General features: G+C 47.2%; 1 protein-coding gene across 2 annotated transcripts in view; it reads left to right on the top strand.

Moving 5' to 3' along the window:
* LOC146829142 (xaa-Pro aminopeptidase 2-like) overlaps positions 1-22,712 on the top strand; it is a 565,756-nt gene that overhangs the window by 292,399 nt on the left and 250,645 nt on the right. For both annotated transcript variants that reach the window (XM_085607766.1, XM_085607767.1), the window contains one exon: positions 16,231-16,320. In XM_085607766.1, coding sequence (XP_085463892.1) covers positions 16,231-16,320 — 90 coding nt within the window. The remainder of the gene's footprint in view (positions 1-16,230; positions 16,321-22,712) is intronic.

Below are 22,712 nucleotides of genomic sequence, written 5' to 3' on the forward strand. Positions count from 1 at the left end.
AGTATTCAAGTATCCGGTCGCGAAGCTGAAGCAGCCGGGGTAGGCTGTCTGGCGACACAGATTGGGCAGCCATTGCGGAGCAAACAATTCAACAGCAGCACACCAGCAGTCAAGGCGAGGATTAATGGAAGCCCGCCGAAGACGCTGGAAAAAATAGAATGAAAAAATGCCGGTATCACACCAAATATTGTTAGGAACGAGGTTACAAGGCCGGAGCCCACAACTTAAAATAAAAATGCACCAAACCAGTTGTAGACGAGGTATTGAATATAGTGTGAATCAAAGCGCCAAAATGAAGTGGGAGATCAATATTTAAAAGCGCATGCACCTCTGTGTGGGTGTTAGCTACCTGAAGGACAAATGTTTCACGAGAAGATGTTAGGGTGACTTCTTTTTGGGACAATAGAGCCCTTATTCTGCTCATCTTGTTGAACTCTGCTTTCAAGGTTGGTATGGAAGGCCAGATGGAGATGTCGAGTCTCCCATGCGGGGGCAGGAAAAGCACATTTTTACAACAAACTACACGCTGTGAGACAGTTACAATGTACGCAATCCATGCTAGGATCCCCCAACACGCCTCATTATTCAAAAGCAAATAACTATCGTTAGCTAGTAATGTCAATGTCAGTGTAATCGCTGGCACAGGATTTCCCTTTAAAATGCAAGCTAAATTCTGTGCGTGAACGTTGCATGCGCCGTGCAATTGTATATTCTTGCAAACTAATGAGTGATCAGGTGTAGAAGTGCACTCCTCTCCTTTTAAATAAACCTCTTTGCCCTCTCTCAGGCACCTGTACGTGAATGGGAGTGACCAAACTTCGTGGAGAAAAGTGCTACCCAATGGTTCATATTTAAGGCATAATATTTCATACATGAACTGAACTTAAACAATGGAAAAGGTAGTGTGATTAACCCATGAATAAGCTACACAGCCGAGTTCGTTTCGGCCACAGAAAATGGTAATGGTTCCAACTTTTCAATATGCAATAGCGAATATATTGCATAATTCAAGGACATGAATTGTTGTTTATCAGTCAGTTTAAACGGTAAAAACAAAGATTACATATTCATGTAGTCCCAGGGAACTTTCCCAGCCTTCAATGTTTGTAAAGTCCATGCAAACTGCATTATAGAATGCAAATGATTTTGTCCATGGTATAAAACAGACATGTCATCCTGTACAATATGCACAACCAATGAAACAATATTATCTAATGTGTAAATTCTGGAAGAAAGATTATTAATGCTATTATCAATAACAGCAAGCACTTTTTGCAAATTTGCTTGATCAAAAGCTCTCAATCTAGAAGCAGCTTCAATTTGAGATAATTTCCAAACCTCGTTGTAAATAGCATATGCCCATCTTTTGGACCTGCCTCCCACAGAGCCTTTAACAAAATCATTCAAATCAACATCGTCAGTCAGTTGGGACAAATGAAGTTTAACTGACACTAAGGTTGAATGTTTAAGGCAGTTTTGACATAATTTGCCTACTGAATAGGTAGTAACAGAATGGAAGGTTTCAAACCGGGGGTCAACCCTAACCTGTGTATAGCCTGATCTCAGACCCAGAAAACGATGTTGGCATGAATCTGAAGTTTTTTGCTATAATAAACATCCTTGGGGATCTATGTTGGAAATATTGAAGGATGTATTTGTAATGAGTGACTGCAATTCATCAAGGGACAGATCTGTGTGATTGGTCCAGGTAGGATAAGAACCTAGATCAGGAATGGTAGGGGCATTCATTTTTTTAGAAGTCGCCATTCAAAAGCAAGTGGTTTGAAAAATAGTAGAATAGAAAAACAAAATGTGGTTCGGGATGAGGCGTGCACGATGCAAAGCTTTGGTGCCCTGCACTTGCCAGGCTTTAGAACCCCAAGCAGATTTAAGATCAATGGTATCTTTCCACAGCTCATAGCCCCCTATAGCTAATTCATCCATAAAGGACTTTGAATACAGTAATTTAGTGTGTGTAAGATATTTTGAAATAAAAGGCATCAGGATTGGATTCACTGAAATCTGTAAAATATGTAAAGTTCTTCAAAAGAATGTTCAAACTATCTTCAATGGGAGGTGGACAATGTTCCCATTGTGTATAATTAACATTATTTCTAAATGTATTTGCTTTATGCAGGAAATGATTGCCATAGTGTTGGTAGCAAAAAAACTCAGCATAATTTGCTGAGTCCAAGTACAAATCTTCAGCATCAAAAGCAGCATAATATTTCAAATCAGAAAAAAGAGCCTCAACGGCTTGAACATCCCAATCATCAGAGGGCATGTTTTGTTTCACAACATCCCCCATAGAAACACAAAGTACATTGGGAACATTAATCACCTCTGTGGGGCCATGAATTTGAAATTTTACAGCATCTCATACAATCCCATATAACACAAGCCAGGCAGTAATATTAACAAAAGTCTGGTCTTTCTTCATGATGTGTGATGAGTGGGGTGCCAAAGTTCCATCAATTAACCGAATTGCAGATCGTTCGGTAAGATAATGTCCATTCACTAGACGAAAAAAGACAACCACAAATCCAATTGACATAAACAAAAAAATAGATATGAGCACCAACCAAATGTAAGTCCAAGGGCGAATTAAAAAATGTCTTTTAAACCAAACAGCAAAAATAGAAATTTTCGATGGGGAATTCGATGTAGTAGAGTTAGTGTTAAATGAAAAACGTGACTGGTCAACTGCATGGGTTTGCACACCAGGCAATGACACATCTGTGGGATAGGTATACTCAGTATCCTAATGGGGACCACCAGCCGGTGGAGTCAATAAAGGGTTAGTAACTGTATGCAGCTCGATGGCAATATCAGGCCTGTTCGTATTTGCCGGAGCTAAAACAGAATTTCTCAGCATTGCTGGACAAGAGACCGCTGGAGTCATACTAAGAAGAATCGGCCACTCGTTGTAGTTTGACATTGTCAATGGAGATGTACCTGCTATCCTTGCGACCAAGAAGTGGGGGTAAAATGACTGTTCTTGTACCCTGCACACCAAGCAGTGGAACAGGTGCACGATAAGAGGGGCAGAACTCCTTCTTGTTCTCCACCTTCTCACGGACCAGGTCACCGACTCGAGGTAAACAGCCAACTACCGGAATAATAAGTGCAGCATCAGTTGTGGAGGGCAAGTGTTCCTTTGCAAGACTGTCGCAAGCCTTTTGTAGATTCTGTAACATAGCAGAATGATCATCTACTTCAAAGGGTGCAATGTCTAGACCATTTTTATGCCAAAGAACATTTCGTATGGGGTCCGCCCACCCAGAGACCTTCTAGGGAGATTATTAAGTGCACGTTGAATGCTATACAAATGGCCCAACCAGTTTCTGCCAGTACCTAAAACCCTAGCTATCAAGGATTGCATTAAGTCACGGTTCATTCGTTCCACAACAGAATTGCCCTCATGCCGGTATGGAGACGAAAATTTGACTTGGACACCAAAGACCTCATGGCTTCCTTGTACGCCTTAGAGGCGAACGCCGGACCATGGTCCGAATGGAGGGTACCACAAGCAAAAATTCCGAAAAAGACACGCAAATCCCTGATGACAGTTTGAGCATCAGCACTCCTTTGTGGCCAAACCCATAGAAAACGTGTGCACGAATCCACTGCAAGTAAGATGAACTTATACGCAGTATCAAAGGAGAAAGGACTGCAGTGATCTAAATAGACACACCCAAGTGGTTTATTAGATATGTGCAACTGTGTTTGAGGTGGACGCGCAGCAGTTGAAGGTTTAATCTGCTGGCAAATGTCACAAGTAAGGACAGAATCACAAGTCTGTTTATACAATCCGCGCCACCAGTAACGTTGTTGCAAGATAGTGACAGTCGCTGAGACGCCTGCATGAGCAAAGGCCATACCTTCGTGAGCGGCTGTTATCAATGAAAGCCTGCGGTCCGCGTTGGGAATAATATGTCACCAACATCGTCAATTCTCACCTAAGGAACTTATCAGGACTTAATTAATAAGAGTATTTAGAAGGGAAACCTCTAGGTAATTATCTCCCTTCTCTGTCGCAGCAATAGCTGCCGAGATGTCATCATCAATCTTACTTTTGGATCTTGTAACTGCTCCTACTAGATATGTCGCCACTGCAGTTTTTGCTGCTTCATCAGCTAAACTGTTACCAACAGTGTGTACTCCTACACGCTGGTGACCAAGAGTATGAATTACATTCACGAGAGGCAGACGTTCTTTAAGTTCTGCGACTTGGACCCAAAGCATTTTATGTTTGATTGTGCTACCTTTGGACTCTAGATGTTCATTCTGAGTCCAAAGAATAAATTCCTGTTGAAAGACTTAACACAGTAGTAAGAGTCACTTACAATAAGAGTAGTGACACTGGGATCAGCGAACTCTAGTGCAAGCACCTGAGCACGTAGCTCTGCCAGCTGGGCGGTACAGTCTCCCAATGTCTGCGTGTGCACGACATTGGACTTGAATTCTCCATTCACAATGGTACCAGCCACTATTGCGCAGGCCGTCAAATAAGCATGCTTAGATTTCGTCGCCGGTTGTGCCGAACCGTCAGTGTAAATGATACAATGGTAATCCTCAAACGGGCGCATGGGCCGAGGAGCTGGATGAATAAATTCATACTGCAAGTACTCCTGAGTTTGCAAAGAGGAATCAAAGATAAACGTGACATCTGGAGACGTCAAAGAAGTGACCCATTGTATCCATCGTGGATGTAAAGCTTTAGAATTAGGTACACTGGCCTTCGTCACTGCCTCAAGGGCAGGATACGGTGTGACAACCAACATGCGTTTCCCTTGCGATAGCGCTCTCTTTCAGAATCGCCATTTGTACCGCAGTCAATACTTTCTCGACTGTGGAAAAGCGCATTTCAGCCGAAGTGTACAAGTGTGACTTGTAAGCAATAGGGACTGTGTCTCCCTCATTAAATGTTAAGTACGTGAAACCCACTGCGCCAGGCACAATTCTTATTATGAGCTTTGTGTGGTTATAACGTGTCAATAAGTATTTAGATGCGAGAAGATCAGCCTGCAAAGAGTGCAGTATAGCTGAATGTTCTGGCAGCCAGCAAGATTTGGTAAAAGTAGGTTGTACCAAGGCATATAGCGTTTTGATACGCTGGGCATAATTGGGAATGTAAGTACGCCCGAAATTAAAAAAAACAGCAAAGATTGTAGTTTGTTCAGAGTTGTCGGAGCGCACAAACATGTGCATTTCTCCAGGAAGTGAGGTGCTAAACCTCGTCCTTCATTGTTGAGTTCATAGCCCAAAAACAACACTGTATACTCTGCAATGTGTGATTTTGCAAAGTTAAATTTCTACCCAAAATCCGCAAACATGACAATGATGCGGTCAACGCGACACAAATGCAGCCATAATTCATCGTCAGTGAGATAAATATCATCAACATACGAGTACACATCAGGGTAAATGCTCTCTAACACAGAAACCACACAGGCGGCAGAGATGCCGGGACTGTTTTTGTAGCCCATGGCTAATCTTTTAAACTGTTTTTGTTTGCCGCCAGAAGTAAAGGATGTCCATTGACTACTAATAGAGGACAGGTTATGACTGTAAAAGCCATTTGAAATGTCAAGTGTGGTCTTAAACCTTTTTCTCACGAGACTATCAACGAGGGCAGAACTGTGGGTATTCTGTACCGCACACGTCCGACAATGAGAGTTCAAATGCCGGTAATCCAAAACTAGTCGGTACGACCCATCAGGTTTGGTTACAGTGAAAAGAGGATTATTCATGGGTGACACACATGTTTCAATTACTCCTTTATATTCCACTTGGTCAAGGATTTCTGCGACGTGAGCTCTAGCTTCGCAGCCCATGGGATATTGGGGTTGTGGCTGTGGCATTGACCGTAATGAAATCTCATGGCATGGCGATAATTTATCCCAACCAACCTGAGTACAGTACAACGCCGGTGGAAGCACCTGAGCCCATTCTTCTGCAAAGGTCTGACCCTGCTCCTTCAGCACAGTGTGTGCGAAAGATGGGAGGTTTACCTCCTCCCCTCTCGGAGCTGCCAAAACAAATTGTGGGGGCCAGTCGCCTCCGCTAACAAAATGTCATATGTAGAGGTCAGATTTTCCCAAAAAATCCCTTTTATTGTACGTTGTATGTCATCTTCAATTAAAAGGATTATGTCATATAGTCTGTCAGGGGGAGCCACTCTAGTGTCAGCAGTTTCTACAGTAATAAACGTGTCAGTTGCTGTCGCCTTCAGATATGGACGCAGTGCTTGCCGCACTATTGTAACCTTCGCTGCACTGTCTAGCAGCGTTAGTGCCCATGTCAGGTTCCGAAGCTGTGTTCTCACTATCTGTGGCATGCCTCACTGTTAGTGCAGCAACTTTCTTTTTCTGAAACTGAGGTCGTTAACGTGGAAAGTCGTCCTGCTTGCCTTTACCATCAGCCGGGTGGGACTGCTCACGTCCTTGAGGGGCACCCCAATATCTGCAGCGTTCACCTCCGCCGACTTGCGAGACCGATGCTTCATGTGAAGAACGAGGAGAACGTTGATCAGGAACCTGAAATCTATCAGGAGACCTAATTTGCGTGCGATCGCGCAACTCATATGTGCGTTCAGTAGTCACTGGTATTGGTGATGCGGGATGTGACCCTTGTTTCTGTTGCTGCTCCCCCTGTTTTTTACTTTTCCAATTTTGTTTAGTAAAAACAGGACGGTCGTCTTTAGAAGACTTAACCATCTGAGTTTCTGGTTGTGCTGTTATCTTAGCAAAAGGCTTAACACCCAAACTATTGCGGCCAATGGTCCGCAAATCCTCGGTAACTGCCGGGGTTTATCGGCGTCGGCGACGAGGCCCAGCTCATTTGACACTTGAAAGTTAACAGCATCTCCCTTCATGTTAGCAAGGATGAGATCAGCAACTACGTCGAACACACCGACAAGCTTCATTCCCAACACGACCGCCGCATCTGGACCGCGCTTATCATGAACACGCTTAATAACGGAGGGCAGCACAGTCAGACGGTGTGCCGAAGCACTGCGTGTAGACTGCTGCAAATACTTTACCCCAGTTCTCACAATCTGTTACCTCAGGGACTAAGTCTTTCTGCAAACTAATTGTAAGAATCCTGTGTTTTTCCACAGGAGTTGTATTAGGAAATACTGCTTCCAGCTGGTCAAATTTCTCAGCAAGACAATAAGGCATATCATCCTTATTCTGGGGGCGCTTGCCCATTACCGAATTAACCATGACGGGACTAATAGTAATCCCGGCTGGTCAAACTGGTTGCGTCGCAACCCCAGGTGCTCCCACCTGGAGATTGCGTGAGACGTATTGCACCAAAACCCTATATACCGCTGTCAAGGCCGTATGTAGCTGACATAAGTTATCCACCGGGGCGAGCAAATAATGTGGATGAGGTGTTAACCCGGCCAAGACTGGCCAAGTGGCTCCAGGAATGGACAAGGGACCTAACCGAACCGGAGTTACGGTGTGGGGGAGGGCACCATTGAACCAAATATGATGCTGCCATGCAGAAATCGGAATTTCCTGCATCCTATATGGTGTGTAATTCGCCAGAACTGCCGTAGGAGTGTAAGAGTGGAACGTGTTATCATCCGCATCCACTTCAGGAAATGTAACCCAAGAGTAGAAAAGCTCATAGGGGAACGATGCATTGGCACTCACTACAAAGATTACTGACATTCCATCGTCGGGCACCCCAAACTGTGTCAGATGATGCCGGAGTGGTGCGTGACTATGCGCTGCAATAGCAACTTCAGCCATAAGGACGCAGAGAAGAAAAACAATTTATATTAAACTGTAGCACAAAAAAGGGGCAGTAATTCAAACAAACCTTTTTAATTATCAAGCTAGAACAAACCTATAATTTATTTAATAGGTAGCTTAATCCGTCACTTCTGTCAACCGGAAACAGGAATGAGGGTGTTGTGGACAAATATAAGCACTACTAAAGCGTCTCGAATACAAGACCAAACGTTAGGTGCGCCATGTTGCGGGGATTCTGCTCATGTACAGAACTATGCACAGGAAACCAGGACCTCAGTGAATTGTGGTGTACCAAAAAACTCACCTCAGTACCCAGAACCCCTATCCGACTAGCATCAGTGTCTCATTCGTTCTCCGTACTATAGCGAAGCTACCAATGATTAGACAACCCAGAACAAGCAACTTGGGATACTCTCAGGAATGGTGGGAATCAAAAACACTCTTTCTTTTTTATTCTCATATCAGTCCACAACGTGAGTAATCAGAGACACGGAAAAGTTTAAAATTTTTATTTTTAACTCCTTGCTCTAAGATGCAGTATTTTGGCTAACATAAGCAGACAAATGATCAGAAATAAAACCATCAGCATTGTTAAAATTCCATAAAACACAAAGGGAGAAATCATATTATAATGATAGTGGAAACAGGTCCTATAGCACATTGTGTACAACCCTCCCCTGGCTAGAAGCTAGTTTTATAATAATAGAAGGTCTCTAGGTTTGAATGGGGAACCCCATACCTCCAAGATCAGCTTAGGTAAATCACATCACAGGATCTGCAACGCTCTCTGTGTCTGGAAAGGTTTTCTCCAAGTGCCTGTATCATGCATGTAATGCAATATTAAAGGCACCCGAGTTTCGGATATTTGCAGCTGTGTGCTTGTTGTGTCTAGAGTGTGGGCCGATCAACCTGAATTCAAAAGCATACATGTTATTTGACCTTGACGGCTTCTGCACACAGTGTTCAGACTAAGGTCGCGGTGTAAGTTTAGGGATGTGAAAAACAGACCGTTCTCATGTGAAGAATCAATCAATCAATCAATCATGGAATTTATAGCGCGCACTACTCACCCGGAAGGGTCTCAAGGCGCTTGGGGGAGGGGGTCTGCTACTGCTCGAACAGCCAGGTCTTGAGCTGTTTCCTGAAGGCGAAGTGGTCCTGGGTCAGCCGCAGGTGGACGGGCAGGGAGTTCCATGTCTTGGCCGCTAGGTAGGAGAAGGATCTTCCTCCGGCGGTGGCTCTCTGGATGCGAGGGACGGCGGCGAGGGCGAGGTTTGCGGATCGTAGCTGTCGGGTGGGCGTGTAGAAAGTCAGGCGGTCGTTGAGGTACCTTGGGCCCAGGTCGTGGAGGGATTTGTGTGCGTGGGTGAGGAGTCTGAACGTGATCCTCTTGTTGACAGGGAGCCAGTGCAGGTCTCTCAGGTGGCTCGAGATGTGGCTGCGTCGGGGGGCGTCCAGGATGAGACGGGCGGAGGCGTTCTGGATACGCTGAAGTCTTTTCAGAAGCTTGGCTGTAGTGCCGGCGTAGAGGGTGTTTCCGTAGTCTAGTCTGCTGGTGACGAGGGCCTGGGTGACAGTCTTCCTGGTCTCGGTCGGGATCCATCTGAAGATCTTGCGGAGCATGCGGAGGTTGTGGAAGCAAGATGAGGAGACAGCGTTGACTTGTCTGGTCATCGATAGGGAGGAGTCCAGGATGACGCCCAGGTTGCGTGCGTGGTCCGTTGGCTTGGGTGCGGTGCCCAGGGCCGGGGGCCACCAGGAGTCGTCCCATGCGGAGGGCGACGGTCCCAGGATGAGGACTTCTGTCTTGTCCGTGTTCAACTTCAGGCGGCTGATGTTCATCCATTCGGCGACATCTTTCATCCCTTCGTGTAGGTCGGCTTTGGCGGTGTCGGGGTCTCTGGTGAGGGAGAGAATCAGCTGGGTGTCATCGGCGTAGGAAATGATGTTGAGGTTGTGTTGGCGTGCGATGGCAGCGAGGGGTTTCATGTAGATGTTGAAGAGAGTGGGGCTGAGCGACGATCCTTGCGGGACGCCGCAGATGACTTCGGTGGCCTCAGAGCGGAACGGAGGGAGGCGTACTCTCTGTGTTCTGCCGGAGAGGAATGAGATGATCCATTCCAGAGCAGTCCCCTGGATGCCGGTGTCATTGAGGCGTTGGACTAGGGTGCGGTGGCAGACCGTGTCAAATGCTGCGGAGAGGTCAAGGAGGATGAGTGCCGCTGTTTCACCTTTGTCGAGCAGGGCTCGGATGTCATCGGTGGCTGCGATGAGGGCGGTCTCGGTACTGTGGTTGGCTCTGAATCCGGATTGCGATGGGTCGAGGGATCCGTTCGTCTCGAGGAAGGCGGCCAGCTGCTTGTTGACGACCTTCTCGATGACTTTGGCAGGGAATGGAAGGAGCGAGATTGGGCGGAAGTTCTTGAGGTCGGTCGGGTCCGCTGTTGGTTTTTTCAGTAGTGCGCTGAGCTCGGCGTGCTTCCAGCTCTCCGGGAAGGTGGCTGTGTCGAAGGAGGCGTTGAGGATGTCTCGGAGGTGAGGTGCGATGGTAGAGGCGGCCTTGTTGAAGACATGGTGGGGGCATGGGTCGGTCGGAGATCCGGAGTGGATGGTGTTCATCATGCGTGTCGTGTCTTCGGTGGCCACTTTGGTCCATGTCTGGAGGATAGCGGCGGGGTGTGTAGGTTCGGTCGATGGGTGCGGGGGTGGAGCGCCGAAACTGTTGTGGATGTCGGCGATCTTGCGGTGGAAGTACAAGGCGAGGGAGTCGCAGAGGTCCTGCGAGGGGGTGATGTCGTTGTTGCCGGCGCTGGGGTTGGAGAACTCCTTGACGATGTTGAAGAGCTCCTTGCTGTCATGGGCGTTCTTGTCCAGTCGTTCCTTCAAAGATTTCTTCTTGGTGGTGCGGATGAGCTGATGATGTCTGCGGGTGGCGAGTTTGAGGGCGGTTCTGTTGTCGGTGGTCTTGTCGAGGCGCCAGGCCTTCTCGAGGGTGCGGCAGGCCTTCTTGGAGTCCTTGAGTTCGTCGGTGAACCAGGGGGCCTTCTTGCTTCTGGGCCTGGTGAGAGGGTTCTTCAGTGGGGCGAGGTCGTTGGCACAGGAGGTCAGCCATTGCGTGAGGTCGAGGGCTGCTGTGTTAGGGTCCGTTGTCCTGACCGGTGGGTTCTGGCTGAGGGAGGTGGTGAGCTGGTCGACGGTGATCTTGCTCCAGTTTCTGTGGGGAACCTGCTTCGGGTGGTGCTGGACCGTGTTCTTCTTGAAGCTGAAGTGGACGCAGCTGTGGTCAGTCCAGTGGAGTCCGGTGCAGTGGCTGAAGGTGACGTGCTTGCTGGATGAGAAGAGGGGGTCGAGCGTGTGGCCGGCGTGGTGGGTGGGGGTGTTGACCAGTTGCTGGAGTCCGAGGTTGGCGAGGTTGTCCAGCAGGGTGGTCGTGTTGCGGTCGTTGTTGTTCTCCAGGTGGAAGTTGAGGTCCCCGAGGAGGATGTAGTCGGCGGAGGGGAGGGCGTGAGGGCTGATGAAGTCCGTGATGTCTTCGCAGAACTGTGCGCGTGGTCCCGGGGGTCTGTAGATGAGGGTGCCTCTGAGGGTAGTCTTGGGGTCGGTGTGGATCTGGAAGTGCAGGTATTCGGCGGTGTTGAATGCGTCGGTGGAGTCAGTCGAGATGCGAATGGTGTCTTTGTGTACGATGGCGATCCCTCCTCCGGTCTGGTTGACGCGATCCCTCCTGATGATCTTGTAGCCGTCCGGGATGGCTATGGCGATGTCGGGGGCTGAGGAGGTGTTCATCCAGGTTTCCGTGAGGAAGGCGACATCTGGAGATGCGGTGTCGAGGAGGTTCCAGAGTTCCACGGCGTGTCTGTGGACGGAGCGTGTGTTGATCAGGATGCACTTGAGGTGGTTGCTGTTGTCCGTCTTGGTGGGCGTGGTGCTTGTTTGGAGGCAGGAGAAGTTGCAGGATCGGCAGGCGAAGGGTCCATGGGTGTGTCGCGGGGACGCTCGGTAGCACCCGGGGGCTCGGGCGGTTTTGAGTGCGATGAGCGTAGTGAAGTCGTAGGTCCTGCGGGGAGGCTGGCGGGAGCGGGGGCCAGGGGGTCTGGCGCTGGGCGCGGTCCAGGCACGGACGGGCACAGACGGGCTTACCTTTGGCGCACCTTCGGCGCTCAGTCGGCGCTCCCGCTGCGCGCATCCGCTGCGCGGTCGCTCAGGGGGCGTCATAAATAAGGAGCCGGGAGGGAGGGTCAGCTGGGAGGCGGGAGCGGGTTGTCCAATGGGCAGTGGGGGGAGGCGGGGACTGCAGGCGGGAGCAGGAAGGAGGAGAGCGGGTCAGCGGTGGCGAAAACGGCGGGAAAAAACGGAGCGGAAGTCACCGGGGCAGCGTCGGAGGTCAGCGGGCGAGGAGGGGCAGCAGCGGCAGGAAGCGACAGGCAGGAAGCAGGAGGCAGGAGGCGGCAGCGGCGTGAACCAGGTGAGTGGCGTCAGGCGGAGGTAACAGGGTGGGCAGGTGCCAGGCAGCGACAGGTAGGCAGAGCAGTGAGGGGGAGCGACCGGCTGTGGGGGCACAGGGGTCACACTGACCAGCCCGCTACTGTCCCTTTAAATAAGGAGCCGGGAGGGAGGGTCAGCTGGGAGGCGGGAGCGGGTTGTCCAATGGGCAGTGGGGGGAGGCGGGGACTGCAGGCGGGAGCAGGAAGGAGGAGAGCGGGTCAGCGGTGGCGAAAACGGCGGGAAAAAACGGAGCGGAAGTCACCGGGGCAGCGTCGGAGGTCAGCGGGCGAGGAGGGGCAGCAGCGGCAGGAAGCGACAGGCAGGAAGCAGGAGGCAGGAGGCGGCAGCGGCGTGAACCAGGTGAGTGGCGTCAGGCGGAGGTAACAGGGTGGGCAGGTGCCAGGCAGCGACAGGTAGGCAGAGCAGTGAGGGGGAGCGAGCGGCTGTGGGGGCACAGGGGTCACACTGACCAGCCCGCTACTGTCCCTTTAAATAAGGAGCCGGGAGGGAGGGTCAGCTGGGAGGCGGGAGCGGGTTGTCCAATGGGCAGTGGGGGGAGGCGGGGACTGCAGGCGGGAGCAGGAAGGAGGAGAGCGGGTCAGCGGTGGCGAAAACGGCGGGAAAAAACGGAGCGGAAGTCACCGGGGCAGCGTCGGAGGTCAGCGGGCGAGGAGGGGCAGCAGCGGCAGGAAGCGACAGGCAGGAAGCAGGAGGCAGGAGGCGGCAGCGGCGTGAACCAGGTGAGTGGCGTCAGGCGGAGGTAACAGGGTGGGCAGGTGCCAGGCAGCGACAGGTAGGCAGAGCAGTGAGGGGGAGCGACCGGCTGTGGGGGCACAGGGGTCACCAGGTCAAAAGCAAGCAAGCAGTTTTACTTATAATAACAGCTACTTGTGGTGTTGTGTGCAAAAGCAGCAAAGTGGCAAGATGGCATTTAACATCTAAAACGCTTATGCTAACATAGCAGTGTGTGCAGGCAAAACCCTGTCTTCACTACAATCTCAGTAGACAATCATTTACAAGTCAACCAGTGTTTCTAATATTCAATTAATCCAAATTGAATTTTATTTCTTACAATCATATAAATCTGCACAAAACAATCAGGTGACTGGCGAGAGAGTTACTCAACAGAGCCCCAAGTGAGAAAAACCACAACCAAACAAAGTAAGAAAAGTGACAAATTGTGTGACTGAATATGGTATATTGTTATGCAGCAAAAGACAGCCAATGGTATTAAATACAGTTAGCCACACCAGAGGTGTATGTTTAGATCTGAGGTCTGTCTTTAGATGCTGTCGATGGTATTTTGACACCCTGAGTGGGATATGAGGATCTCAACTGGACTGAGAATAACCTGGGGAGCTGAAGAATTGTGCACCGAAAGTAAAAGGAATCACAGCGTTAGCTGCAGATAGGGGGCTGTCTGACTTTATTACTTGGGTGGATTCCAAGTCTACCCTCTTAATGTGGTCACAAGGCCCATTTTCACTATTTTGCACAGATGTCATACGTATCCTTTCCCGGGTCTTTTCTGACAGGGCTTTCCCTTGTTTCAAATGCATGTCTATTCTCTAATGTCTAACACTGCGCGGTGTATTAACCTGCCATCAGACAAAACTTGCAAGAGGTTGTCCCATTTTCCTCTCCCCCTCCTGCTTCCGAACATCTATTACCTTCTGTACTAATGACCAAAACCTAAGGTAGGAATTATTCATATATTGGGTTAAGATTAGGTTGGGTTCATACTTGTACACACATACATACATGTGATCTTTTTCCTTACCCTTGTCGAATGTATTCAGCTGACCATGGTGCTTATGGGATGTTATTATTATGGTGATAATCAATAAAGAACAACTTCACAAACGAGGCTGTATTATTGCATCAAGAAAGGCACTAGTTCTACCAGACAACTCGAGATTTAAGAAATAAGGCCTTCTGCCTCAGGAGGCTCCGGAGGGCTGGGTTATTGAAAGCCCAGTTCTTGCCTCTCTTAGCACCAAAACTAGTTTCACAGGCACTGCTCTCTGAAAACTCACACTTATCCTTACAGACCTATTTGCCTCTGTTTGCAAATGCTGCACAAGTAAATCTAGCCAAGCTCTGTTGTTAAATTGTTTTACACAGATTCTCATGGGTGGCATTGTTACTTATCACGGTTTGAATATTCTACTACTCAAACCATTTATGGTACCCTGACTCTTGGAATAGAGTGGTCGCCCTCGTGTTTTTATACATCAGGCTAACTAACACCTGGTCGCTCTTAATTTCTAAGGCATAATCCATCTCAGTTTGTTCTCCGTTTCCTCAGCCCAGTAAAGTTGTAAACATGTCAGTATCTGTTGAGGGTAATCACAGCTTCCCTTTACGGGAAGGAGACTCCTGATGTGTTTTGTGGAGCTGTTTTGCTCTCACACAGTTAGTCAGCTCATTTATGTTTTAGTTCTAATCTCAGGAAGTACATGGCTAAAAATATTGAAGAATGCACTCTAAGCTGTGAGATGAGCCATGGCTACAAAACAATAAAAAGCTGGCGCCATTGTTTCAAAGAGGATTTGTAATATACCATCACAGGAATCAGGTGGGAAGAGGTGGCTTTGTGACAGCGTTTCAAGTCAGTTTGTATCTCTGTTGGTCCTGTCTCAGTGCGCCCGCGCCCGCTATCAAATCTCTGTATTGGCTGCAGAAGTGGTTCCTCTGTGCTGCTGCTCAAAACTGGGACCAGTCATAGGTAAATCAGCCTTGGTCCAGCTCCAATAGCAACAGTCTAACCCCAGCTGTCAGCCCAGGTCCCTTCCAGAGGAGAACACAAGCATCCCAAGATTGATTTCAGCCTACTTTATCCTCGTCAGGTGGATACAACTGGAGCCCTATAGCACAGCGAGCACAGGACTCACCCTTGACATACCTCTAGCAATAAGCGTGCCTGTTGCAACAAACAACAAAGTGATGGATTAATGTGTGAATTAATCTCAGGCACCAGCACTCACCAGAGGCCACGTTCCAGTCCATCATTTTTCACATTATTCCACTCCAGGCCGAGCCCAGCCATATGCCAATACAATTTGGTTGCTCTTCCAATAAAATCAGTCCTGCCCAAACATCCAGACCAGGCTCCCTACATATTGGACCATCCATCAACCCCAAACATGTTTCATCTTACTTGGGAAGCACGGTGATTGAACAAGAATTCACGAACAACCCCCCCAAAGCATGCAGTCTGGACTGGGACCTGCTGCATGAGCATGGACTGCACAGCTCATGCTGTAGCTAGCTAATTGGAGGCTCTGCTTTACAGCCTTGAGTGGGATTTCGTATTACTTGGCTGTTCACTCCAGGTTCCTGCTAGTACTGGGCCTAGCCTGTAGGTTTTGCGTTACAAAATTGAAGTCTATTGCTTTTAAAAAAAAAGCAGATGAAAGGCTGCTAATGAGACGTAAACCCTTCAACGTTTCTGTCTACACTGTGCAGTAAAGGCCCTCATTCGCTTCTCTTGATAAATTTCCTTTGAATAACCTAAATACCAGCTTTGTCTACACACCTCTATAATTTCAAGATCTGTTTAATAAGAGATTGTATTAATAGAGATGTGACACTAAACATTGGGTTATAGAAAGAAAAATCCTCAACCCATCCAAAATGAAACACGCTCAGCGCAGAGGTAGGTAGAGTAAGCATCACCAGTTCCTATGTCCATGCCTTCTCCTTCCCCTAATTTTGACATCATCGCAACTGCCACAGGTGGGCCACCGTCTAAAAAAGATGGAGCATCACCTTCTGCCTTCTGCCATGTTGGCTGGGAAGTATGACAGGGCCCTGAAGGCTACTTGGCTTGTAGCACACTTGTGATAGAACTGCATAAAGCTCGCTAGTGACAGAAAAAATGGGATAACAGATTGGATGTACATTTGAGCAATACATCTCCATTCATGTAGACACGAACACCTGATTTGCTTAAAAAACTTTTATTTATTTGCAGGAAAAACTCTTCACTGACACATTTTCCCCAGTGATGATCACTAAAGCAGTAAAGAACAGTGAAGAGCAGGAGCTCATGAGGCAAGCCCATGTGAGTTTTACACGCTAATTTTAAATGTTTAGCCGTGGCTTGCATAGTTTTATTGTGTGTATCTATGAATGTATGTATATACGTATGTATTTTTAAATATATATTGTACTGAGTGATGTAATTCAAAATGAATTATGATATAACTTCGAACCATGGCAGGGTTACAACCTTGCGCACATCCAAATTCCTGTCAATAGTATAACTCAATTATTAGAAAAGTGCTCTAGGGAACATCAAGGGGGACAGCCACCTATGCCCCAATATTCCTCCGTCACAGAGGTGACAAAGGAAAAACTGAAAAAACAAATAGACGTTCCCGAGCAAAAGCAAGGCAGTTGAGCCTGTAAGCAATAATCCTAGAAGTAATTTAGAGTCCAGTAATTCAAACAGGCATGTTTTCTTCTTTTATTTCTTTAGACTTCTTTCTTCTCATTGAAAGCACCAAGATAAGAACAGTAGCCAACACGTGTTTCGTCTCGGGTAAATTGCCCGGCGACTTCCTCAGGGCATAAATGTAGTCACATAAAAAATGTGTATTTATATGTCCGCCACACCTATGGTATGTTATTGGTGTGAATCCATACACTTTCATTCATAAATGTACAGAACTCTTAAACAACTTCACAGTCCCGATCAAAGTATCGGATGAAAGGGAAGGTCAGTATCTAGGTCCGAAAAGCGAGAAAGGCGAGTACACCGATCATCGTCTGTATTCAGTATATCATAGGTGTGGCGGACATATAAATACACATTTTTTATGTGACTACATTTATGCCCTGAGGAAGTCGCCGGGCAATTTACCCGAGACGAAACACGTGTTGGCTACTGTTCTTAGCTTGGTGCTTTCAATGAGAAGAAAGAAGTCTAAAGAAATAAAAGAAGAAAACATGCCTGTTTGAATTACTGGACTCTAAATTACTTCTAGGATTATTGCTTACAGGCTCAACTGCCTTGCTTTTGCTCGGGAACGTCTATTTGTTTTTTCAAAATGAATTATGGAAGCATACTCAGAGTTAACACTATAGTAAACGCTTTTGTAATGTCTGCTGGCTTTAAATGTTACAACAGCACCATCTTGAAGTCAGGCACAGCGGGTGAACAGTTTTGAAAACAGGCTGAACATTTTTGTGTCAATCATGGGTTGATTTTCAGCATGACGCTTTATCTAGAGGCAAAATCTTTTTTCATAGTATGGCTTAAAAATATTTGTACCCACTAACTCGCCCGTCCACTAATTCATGCACTAATAATCAGAGTAATTAGAGGACTATCCATGCTGGGGAAAAGTAGTCTGTATAATTTGCATAACATGATTAGCTAGCTAGCAGGAGAATATGTCTTAAAGAGCCAATCCTCTAGCTATCCTCCCAATGCTTTAGATTTCCCTCTCAAGAGAACATCGGATCAACATGCTTTCATCACACTACTCAAAGTGGCACGGACACAAAGTAGAATGCATAACCAACAATCAGTGCTTTAAATGGGCCGGTACTCACCGGTACTGCGTACCAGCACTTCTTAAATTTACCGAGCCGAGTACTGGCACTTCTCCACTGTGAAGGAGAGTACCGGTACTCAAGGTCGGATTAATAAGGTGGGCACTGGACTGGTGCCCGAGGGCCAGCTGCTGGCCGGTTGTTTAGCAGCATGTTGGGCGTTGCCGTATGTATTATTTGGCTGTGGCAAGCAGCCCGATGGGGCCTGAACGGCCCATTGAAGGCCTGCACAGGGGAAAGAGGGCCTCTGCTCCCTTCCTACCCAGATAGAGGCTCTCCTTGTCCTCATCACCCGGAAGCCAAGAATCGATGCTGGGTCCGTGGAGGAAAGCAGGCACAAAGGGCCATTTTCACCCCATGGCCTCCCACTGGAGTCTGACTGTCTTTCACCCCGCCCGCTGGGACATTGAGTCCATGATGGGCGGGGATGAGGTGGTGACGATGGCTTAAGCAGCTTCCCTGGAGCCCAGGTGAGTTGGGGGAGGTCACTAACCTTCCCATTGGAGGCCAGTATTGTTGTTCACCCTGACCTCTACCCTGCTGGACACTGCACATACTCGGGACCCTGCAGTGTTCACTGCCTGCCAGTGCAAGCTCTCCGGCCGTGGGGCCTTCTGCCGAGGGGAGAGGAGGGAAATGGGGGTGAGTGAAGGTGAAGAGTGAGGGGGAAGGAGCAGAGATTTTAAAGTACGAAAAGGTAGAGAGGCAGAAGGGGTAAGCGCAGACAGAGATATGGAAAAAATCCAGACGGGAATGGAAAGAGGTAGAGAGGTGCTGAGAGGGCAGATTAGAAATAGAAAGAGTGATGAGAGAGAGTGATAGGATACAATTAGGGTAACAAGAGTGAGACAGAATTAGCTACTAACGGGACAGAGGTGAGTGCGGGAGGGACCTCGAGCTTAGAAATGAGAAAACAGAGTGTGTGTTTGAGAGGAACAGAATCAGGAGGTATTTGAAAAGAAATGTGTGGAATGCTTGTTTGTGTGTGTGCACCCTTGAATATTTAAGGATTGCGCCAAATGCAGCCAAGTAGGAACATTATAAATATTATGATATTAATAAGGTGCAAATATTACAAAACATGAACATTTGGTGTTTCACCTTCATTTTGTGTAACGAGTTTACACATTTTGTTTGGATTGATACATTTCTCACATTGTCCTAGAGCACATTGATTATTAGCCTGAAAGTGCGAAAAGTACTGTTGATGGCTTGGCTCATCCAGGGTTTTAGTTGTTAATCTGCACATATGGAAAGTTTGAGACCACTATCTAGGAAAATGCAAGGACAACATGAATACTCAATAGAAGTGTTTTTGAATAACTCCGCCTCTACCCCCGCCCACTAACCACGCCCTTAGCTCAATTTAATGAGTACCTGCACTTTTTTTTGCCATTTAAAGCACTGCCAACAATCATTCATATTAATAGGGATTGTGAAAGGTGACTATACCAGCTCATTGTAGATGCATTGTTTGCAGTCACAGGTACAACTATGCTGATGACATTCCCACCAACAATTCCCATACAGTTATTCCTAAATGCTAGTGGACAAACCAGTGCCCAGTGACAACTCACCTAGTAAACGCGCCTCTTCTGGGCTCCTAAACCGTAAATATTTCCGTTCGTACAAAAGTTTAGATAATCCGCTTCTCCACTTGTTTTTCCCTAAAATATCCACTTGTGCGACTGTTTGGTTCAATCATTTGTTTGGATTTATCCTAAAACATCGGTGAAATGCTCAATCTGGTAATTGAGACATGTTTATGACAAAGCATTTTGGTATTACATTTCTAAATTACAATGCTGGTCGAAGAGCCCTTTGTGCTCAATATTGAGCATTTTAAACCGAAAATACAGATTTGGATGCCACATCACTTTCTAATTTGCTATTTTTCTGCCTCTACCTCACACAAGACCTTGCCTGGTCTCTAGGAATCTGTTTTCTCAGCACTTTATTGCCCCATGTCACCCGGTCCATTAATGCATCGTTTACTATTGTGTGCACTTGGTGTCCCCATGCATATCAATCATACTCTGGCATATTTGTACCCGCATTTCTTTTCACCAGTCTCATATCTGTAGTCTTAGGAGTACTAGTAGTATGATATTGCGTTTTGAGTCATTCATCTATACTGAGCCATCTTGAGAATCTGGTGTACACATTATGATGCACACCCCAAATTGAACCATTTCCAAACACTATGCAATTGTATCCTCCTGATAACGAGGGGGATGGAATTTTCTGATCCCTGCTCCAAGTGCCGACTTTAGTGCTGGTGGTGCCCATTGCCAAAAAAAAAAATGGTGCCCCCCCATGAGCCACTTTTCCACGGATTGCCTCTCGTACATGCATTTCTTTTGTTTTATAGCATCACTCATACCAGTGTGTCAGAGCACTTTACATCACATACACATTATACAGAGACAATGAGTCATACATGTGTAAATCAGTCAACTGGCATAACGAAACTTGAGGGGGCGCCCCTGCAAGGTATGTGGAGGGGCCCCCTCTGGACTCAATCAGGGGCTGTCCGGCCAGAGTATTGGGCTGAGGAGGCCCCCTGGAGCTTGCCCCCCCCCACACCGCAGGGACTGCAGGGGCCTGTGTTACGCAACTGAATCAGTCTATAAGAAACGTTACATAAGACAATGAGGGTCACAAGGTGTGGGAATCATGTCATCCATACTAGTAGTCAGTATATTTTAAGAGTGCTTGGTCTGGAGAAGCACAAACTCAGTATTTAAAGCGCACCATAGTGGTTGGGGTTGGCTTCACTGATGGTGTATTTCTCCTCCCCCCCCCCCCCCCCATTTTTTTCTTTTTTTTAGCAACATTAGAATAATTAAAGACTGGGGAAAAAACATAACGTTCTAACTCAAACCATGCAGTTTAAATTCACTGTTTTGATGACAGTTCATATGTCACTGTGCTACATTAGGATTGTAACTTTTGAACTACAAGTAACAAGGATCACTGTAACAAAAGCAGTTTATCAGTGAGCCAGCCATAATGAATACAGTTTTGTCATCTGCATGGTACACGGTCTTTGAAGCAGGCATATTACCCCTCTGCACTACTTTTCTTTTAATTTTTATTTTTTTTAATTTTTTATTTTCTTCATTTAACACATTTACAAAACAAACATAAAATAGCAATGACCATAAACATATATCGTGCATTATTCTCAAGACTCCCATCAGAGAGCATTGTATACCATTAAAGATAACAAAGCAAATAATAAAGACCAAAAAGAATTACGCAAAAAATAAAAAATAAAAACATATCACGAACATCTGTTTACAGAATGTAATCAAGAGTTACATAGTCGTATCGGAGTGTAGTCACATTCCCTAGTACAAATGTCTGTCCCTCCATCAGTGCCCTCGGCATCTCTGTCAAACCTCCTCACTCACCATCAGTCGTACTGGCCAGTAGTAAGGCCCGCAGTGGCTCCCAGATATCTCGGGGTCTGGCCATTTCTGGCAGTTCTTCCGCATATAGTTCCATATTCTCTCTACAATACACTACGTCTTTTAGCCATTGTTCTGTTTTAGGCCTACGCCGTCCCCCCCAGACCATCGCCACTCTGCGTGCCGCCAACATTAGAGCCAATCTCACAAATTTCCCTGTCACACTTCTGAGGTGTGGCACACAACAGAGTAGACAAACAAGCGGGGTGCATTGTATGTCCGCTGTCGTCATGTTCACTAAAGTCTGCACCACTCCCGCCCAGAATTCATTCACCTTTTGGCAGCTCCAGGCCAAATGCATAAAATCAGAACCCCCCTGTCCACATCGTGTGCAGCAATCTGTGTCACGTATCCCAAAGCTGTGTAAGCGTTTAGGCGTATAATATACCTGATGTATATATTTAAAATGTATGATGCGCAAGTTACCGTTTCTTTTCAGCTATGGGCTCTGTAAGACACAAGTTCCACCTTTCCCTGCTTCTATCTGGTTCAGGATTGCATTCACTCTTTATCAACTTATAGATTCTGGAGACCATTCTTCTGTTAGTAAAAGTAGTGAGGGCAAACCGCAATGATTGAAGTGTAGGCAGTTCCAGAGGGTATGTGGTGTAATGTAGTTTGGTCGCATGTCGCAGTCTATGCAGCGCAAATCTAAATGATAGTGTCTGATTGCTTACATACTGCAGATCGTCCGGCGTAAGAAACGCACATGCCGGATATAGGTCTTGCATTCGCTGAAGCCCCGCTTGGTGGAGCAGGCGCATTGATGGCGCCTCATGAGTCACTGTCAGTGCGGCGTGATGCTCAATGTACAGGGAAGGTGCATAAATCGGTAGCTTCTGCGCCAGATGCCCTATCGCCTGCCAGGCTGCTATTGTCGCATCTATCGAACTGATTTCAGTTTTGGGGTGCCTCTTGCTCGGTGTGTTATTACGCTGTGTAATGGGACCGGGTAGGCATCACCCTCCTCTACCACAACGTGTGGAGTGTATGCATGTGGCCTGAGCCAGTAATACATGTACCTGGCCTGTGCGCTCAAATAATAAATATAGAAGTCCGGCGCCTCAAACCCCCCCCGCCATATCCTTCAGTGAGAGTCGACCATTTCACCCGTGCGTTCTTGCCACCCCAGACTAACCGCACCATCATTCGTCGAATGTTGCGAAAGAACTCCTTCGTGAGCACCAGTGGAATATTATCAAATAAATATAAAAAACGCGGCAGCACCACCATTTTGATCAGAGCAATTCGATCCGCTAGTGACAGTGGCAGGGAGAGCCATAGCTCTACCTGTTGTTCTAGTTTCGTGCATGCTCTGCCATAGTTCTCGCGTATCACCGTACTCGGGTCCCGGTGAATCCACACCCCCAAGTATTTAACTGGGTCGGTAGACCATACAAGTGGGTATTCCACATCAGGTTGT

Source organism: Triturus cristatus, chromosome 5_2, assembly GCF_964204655.1.
Source record: "Triturus cristatus chromosome 5_2, aTriCri1.1, whole genome shotgun sequence".
NCBI classification, from domain to species: domain Eukaryota; kingdom Metazoa; phylum Chordata; class Amphibia; order Caudata; family Salamandridae; genus Triturus; species Triturus cristatus.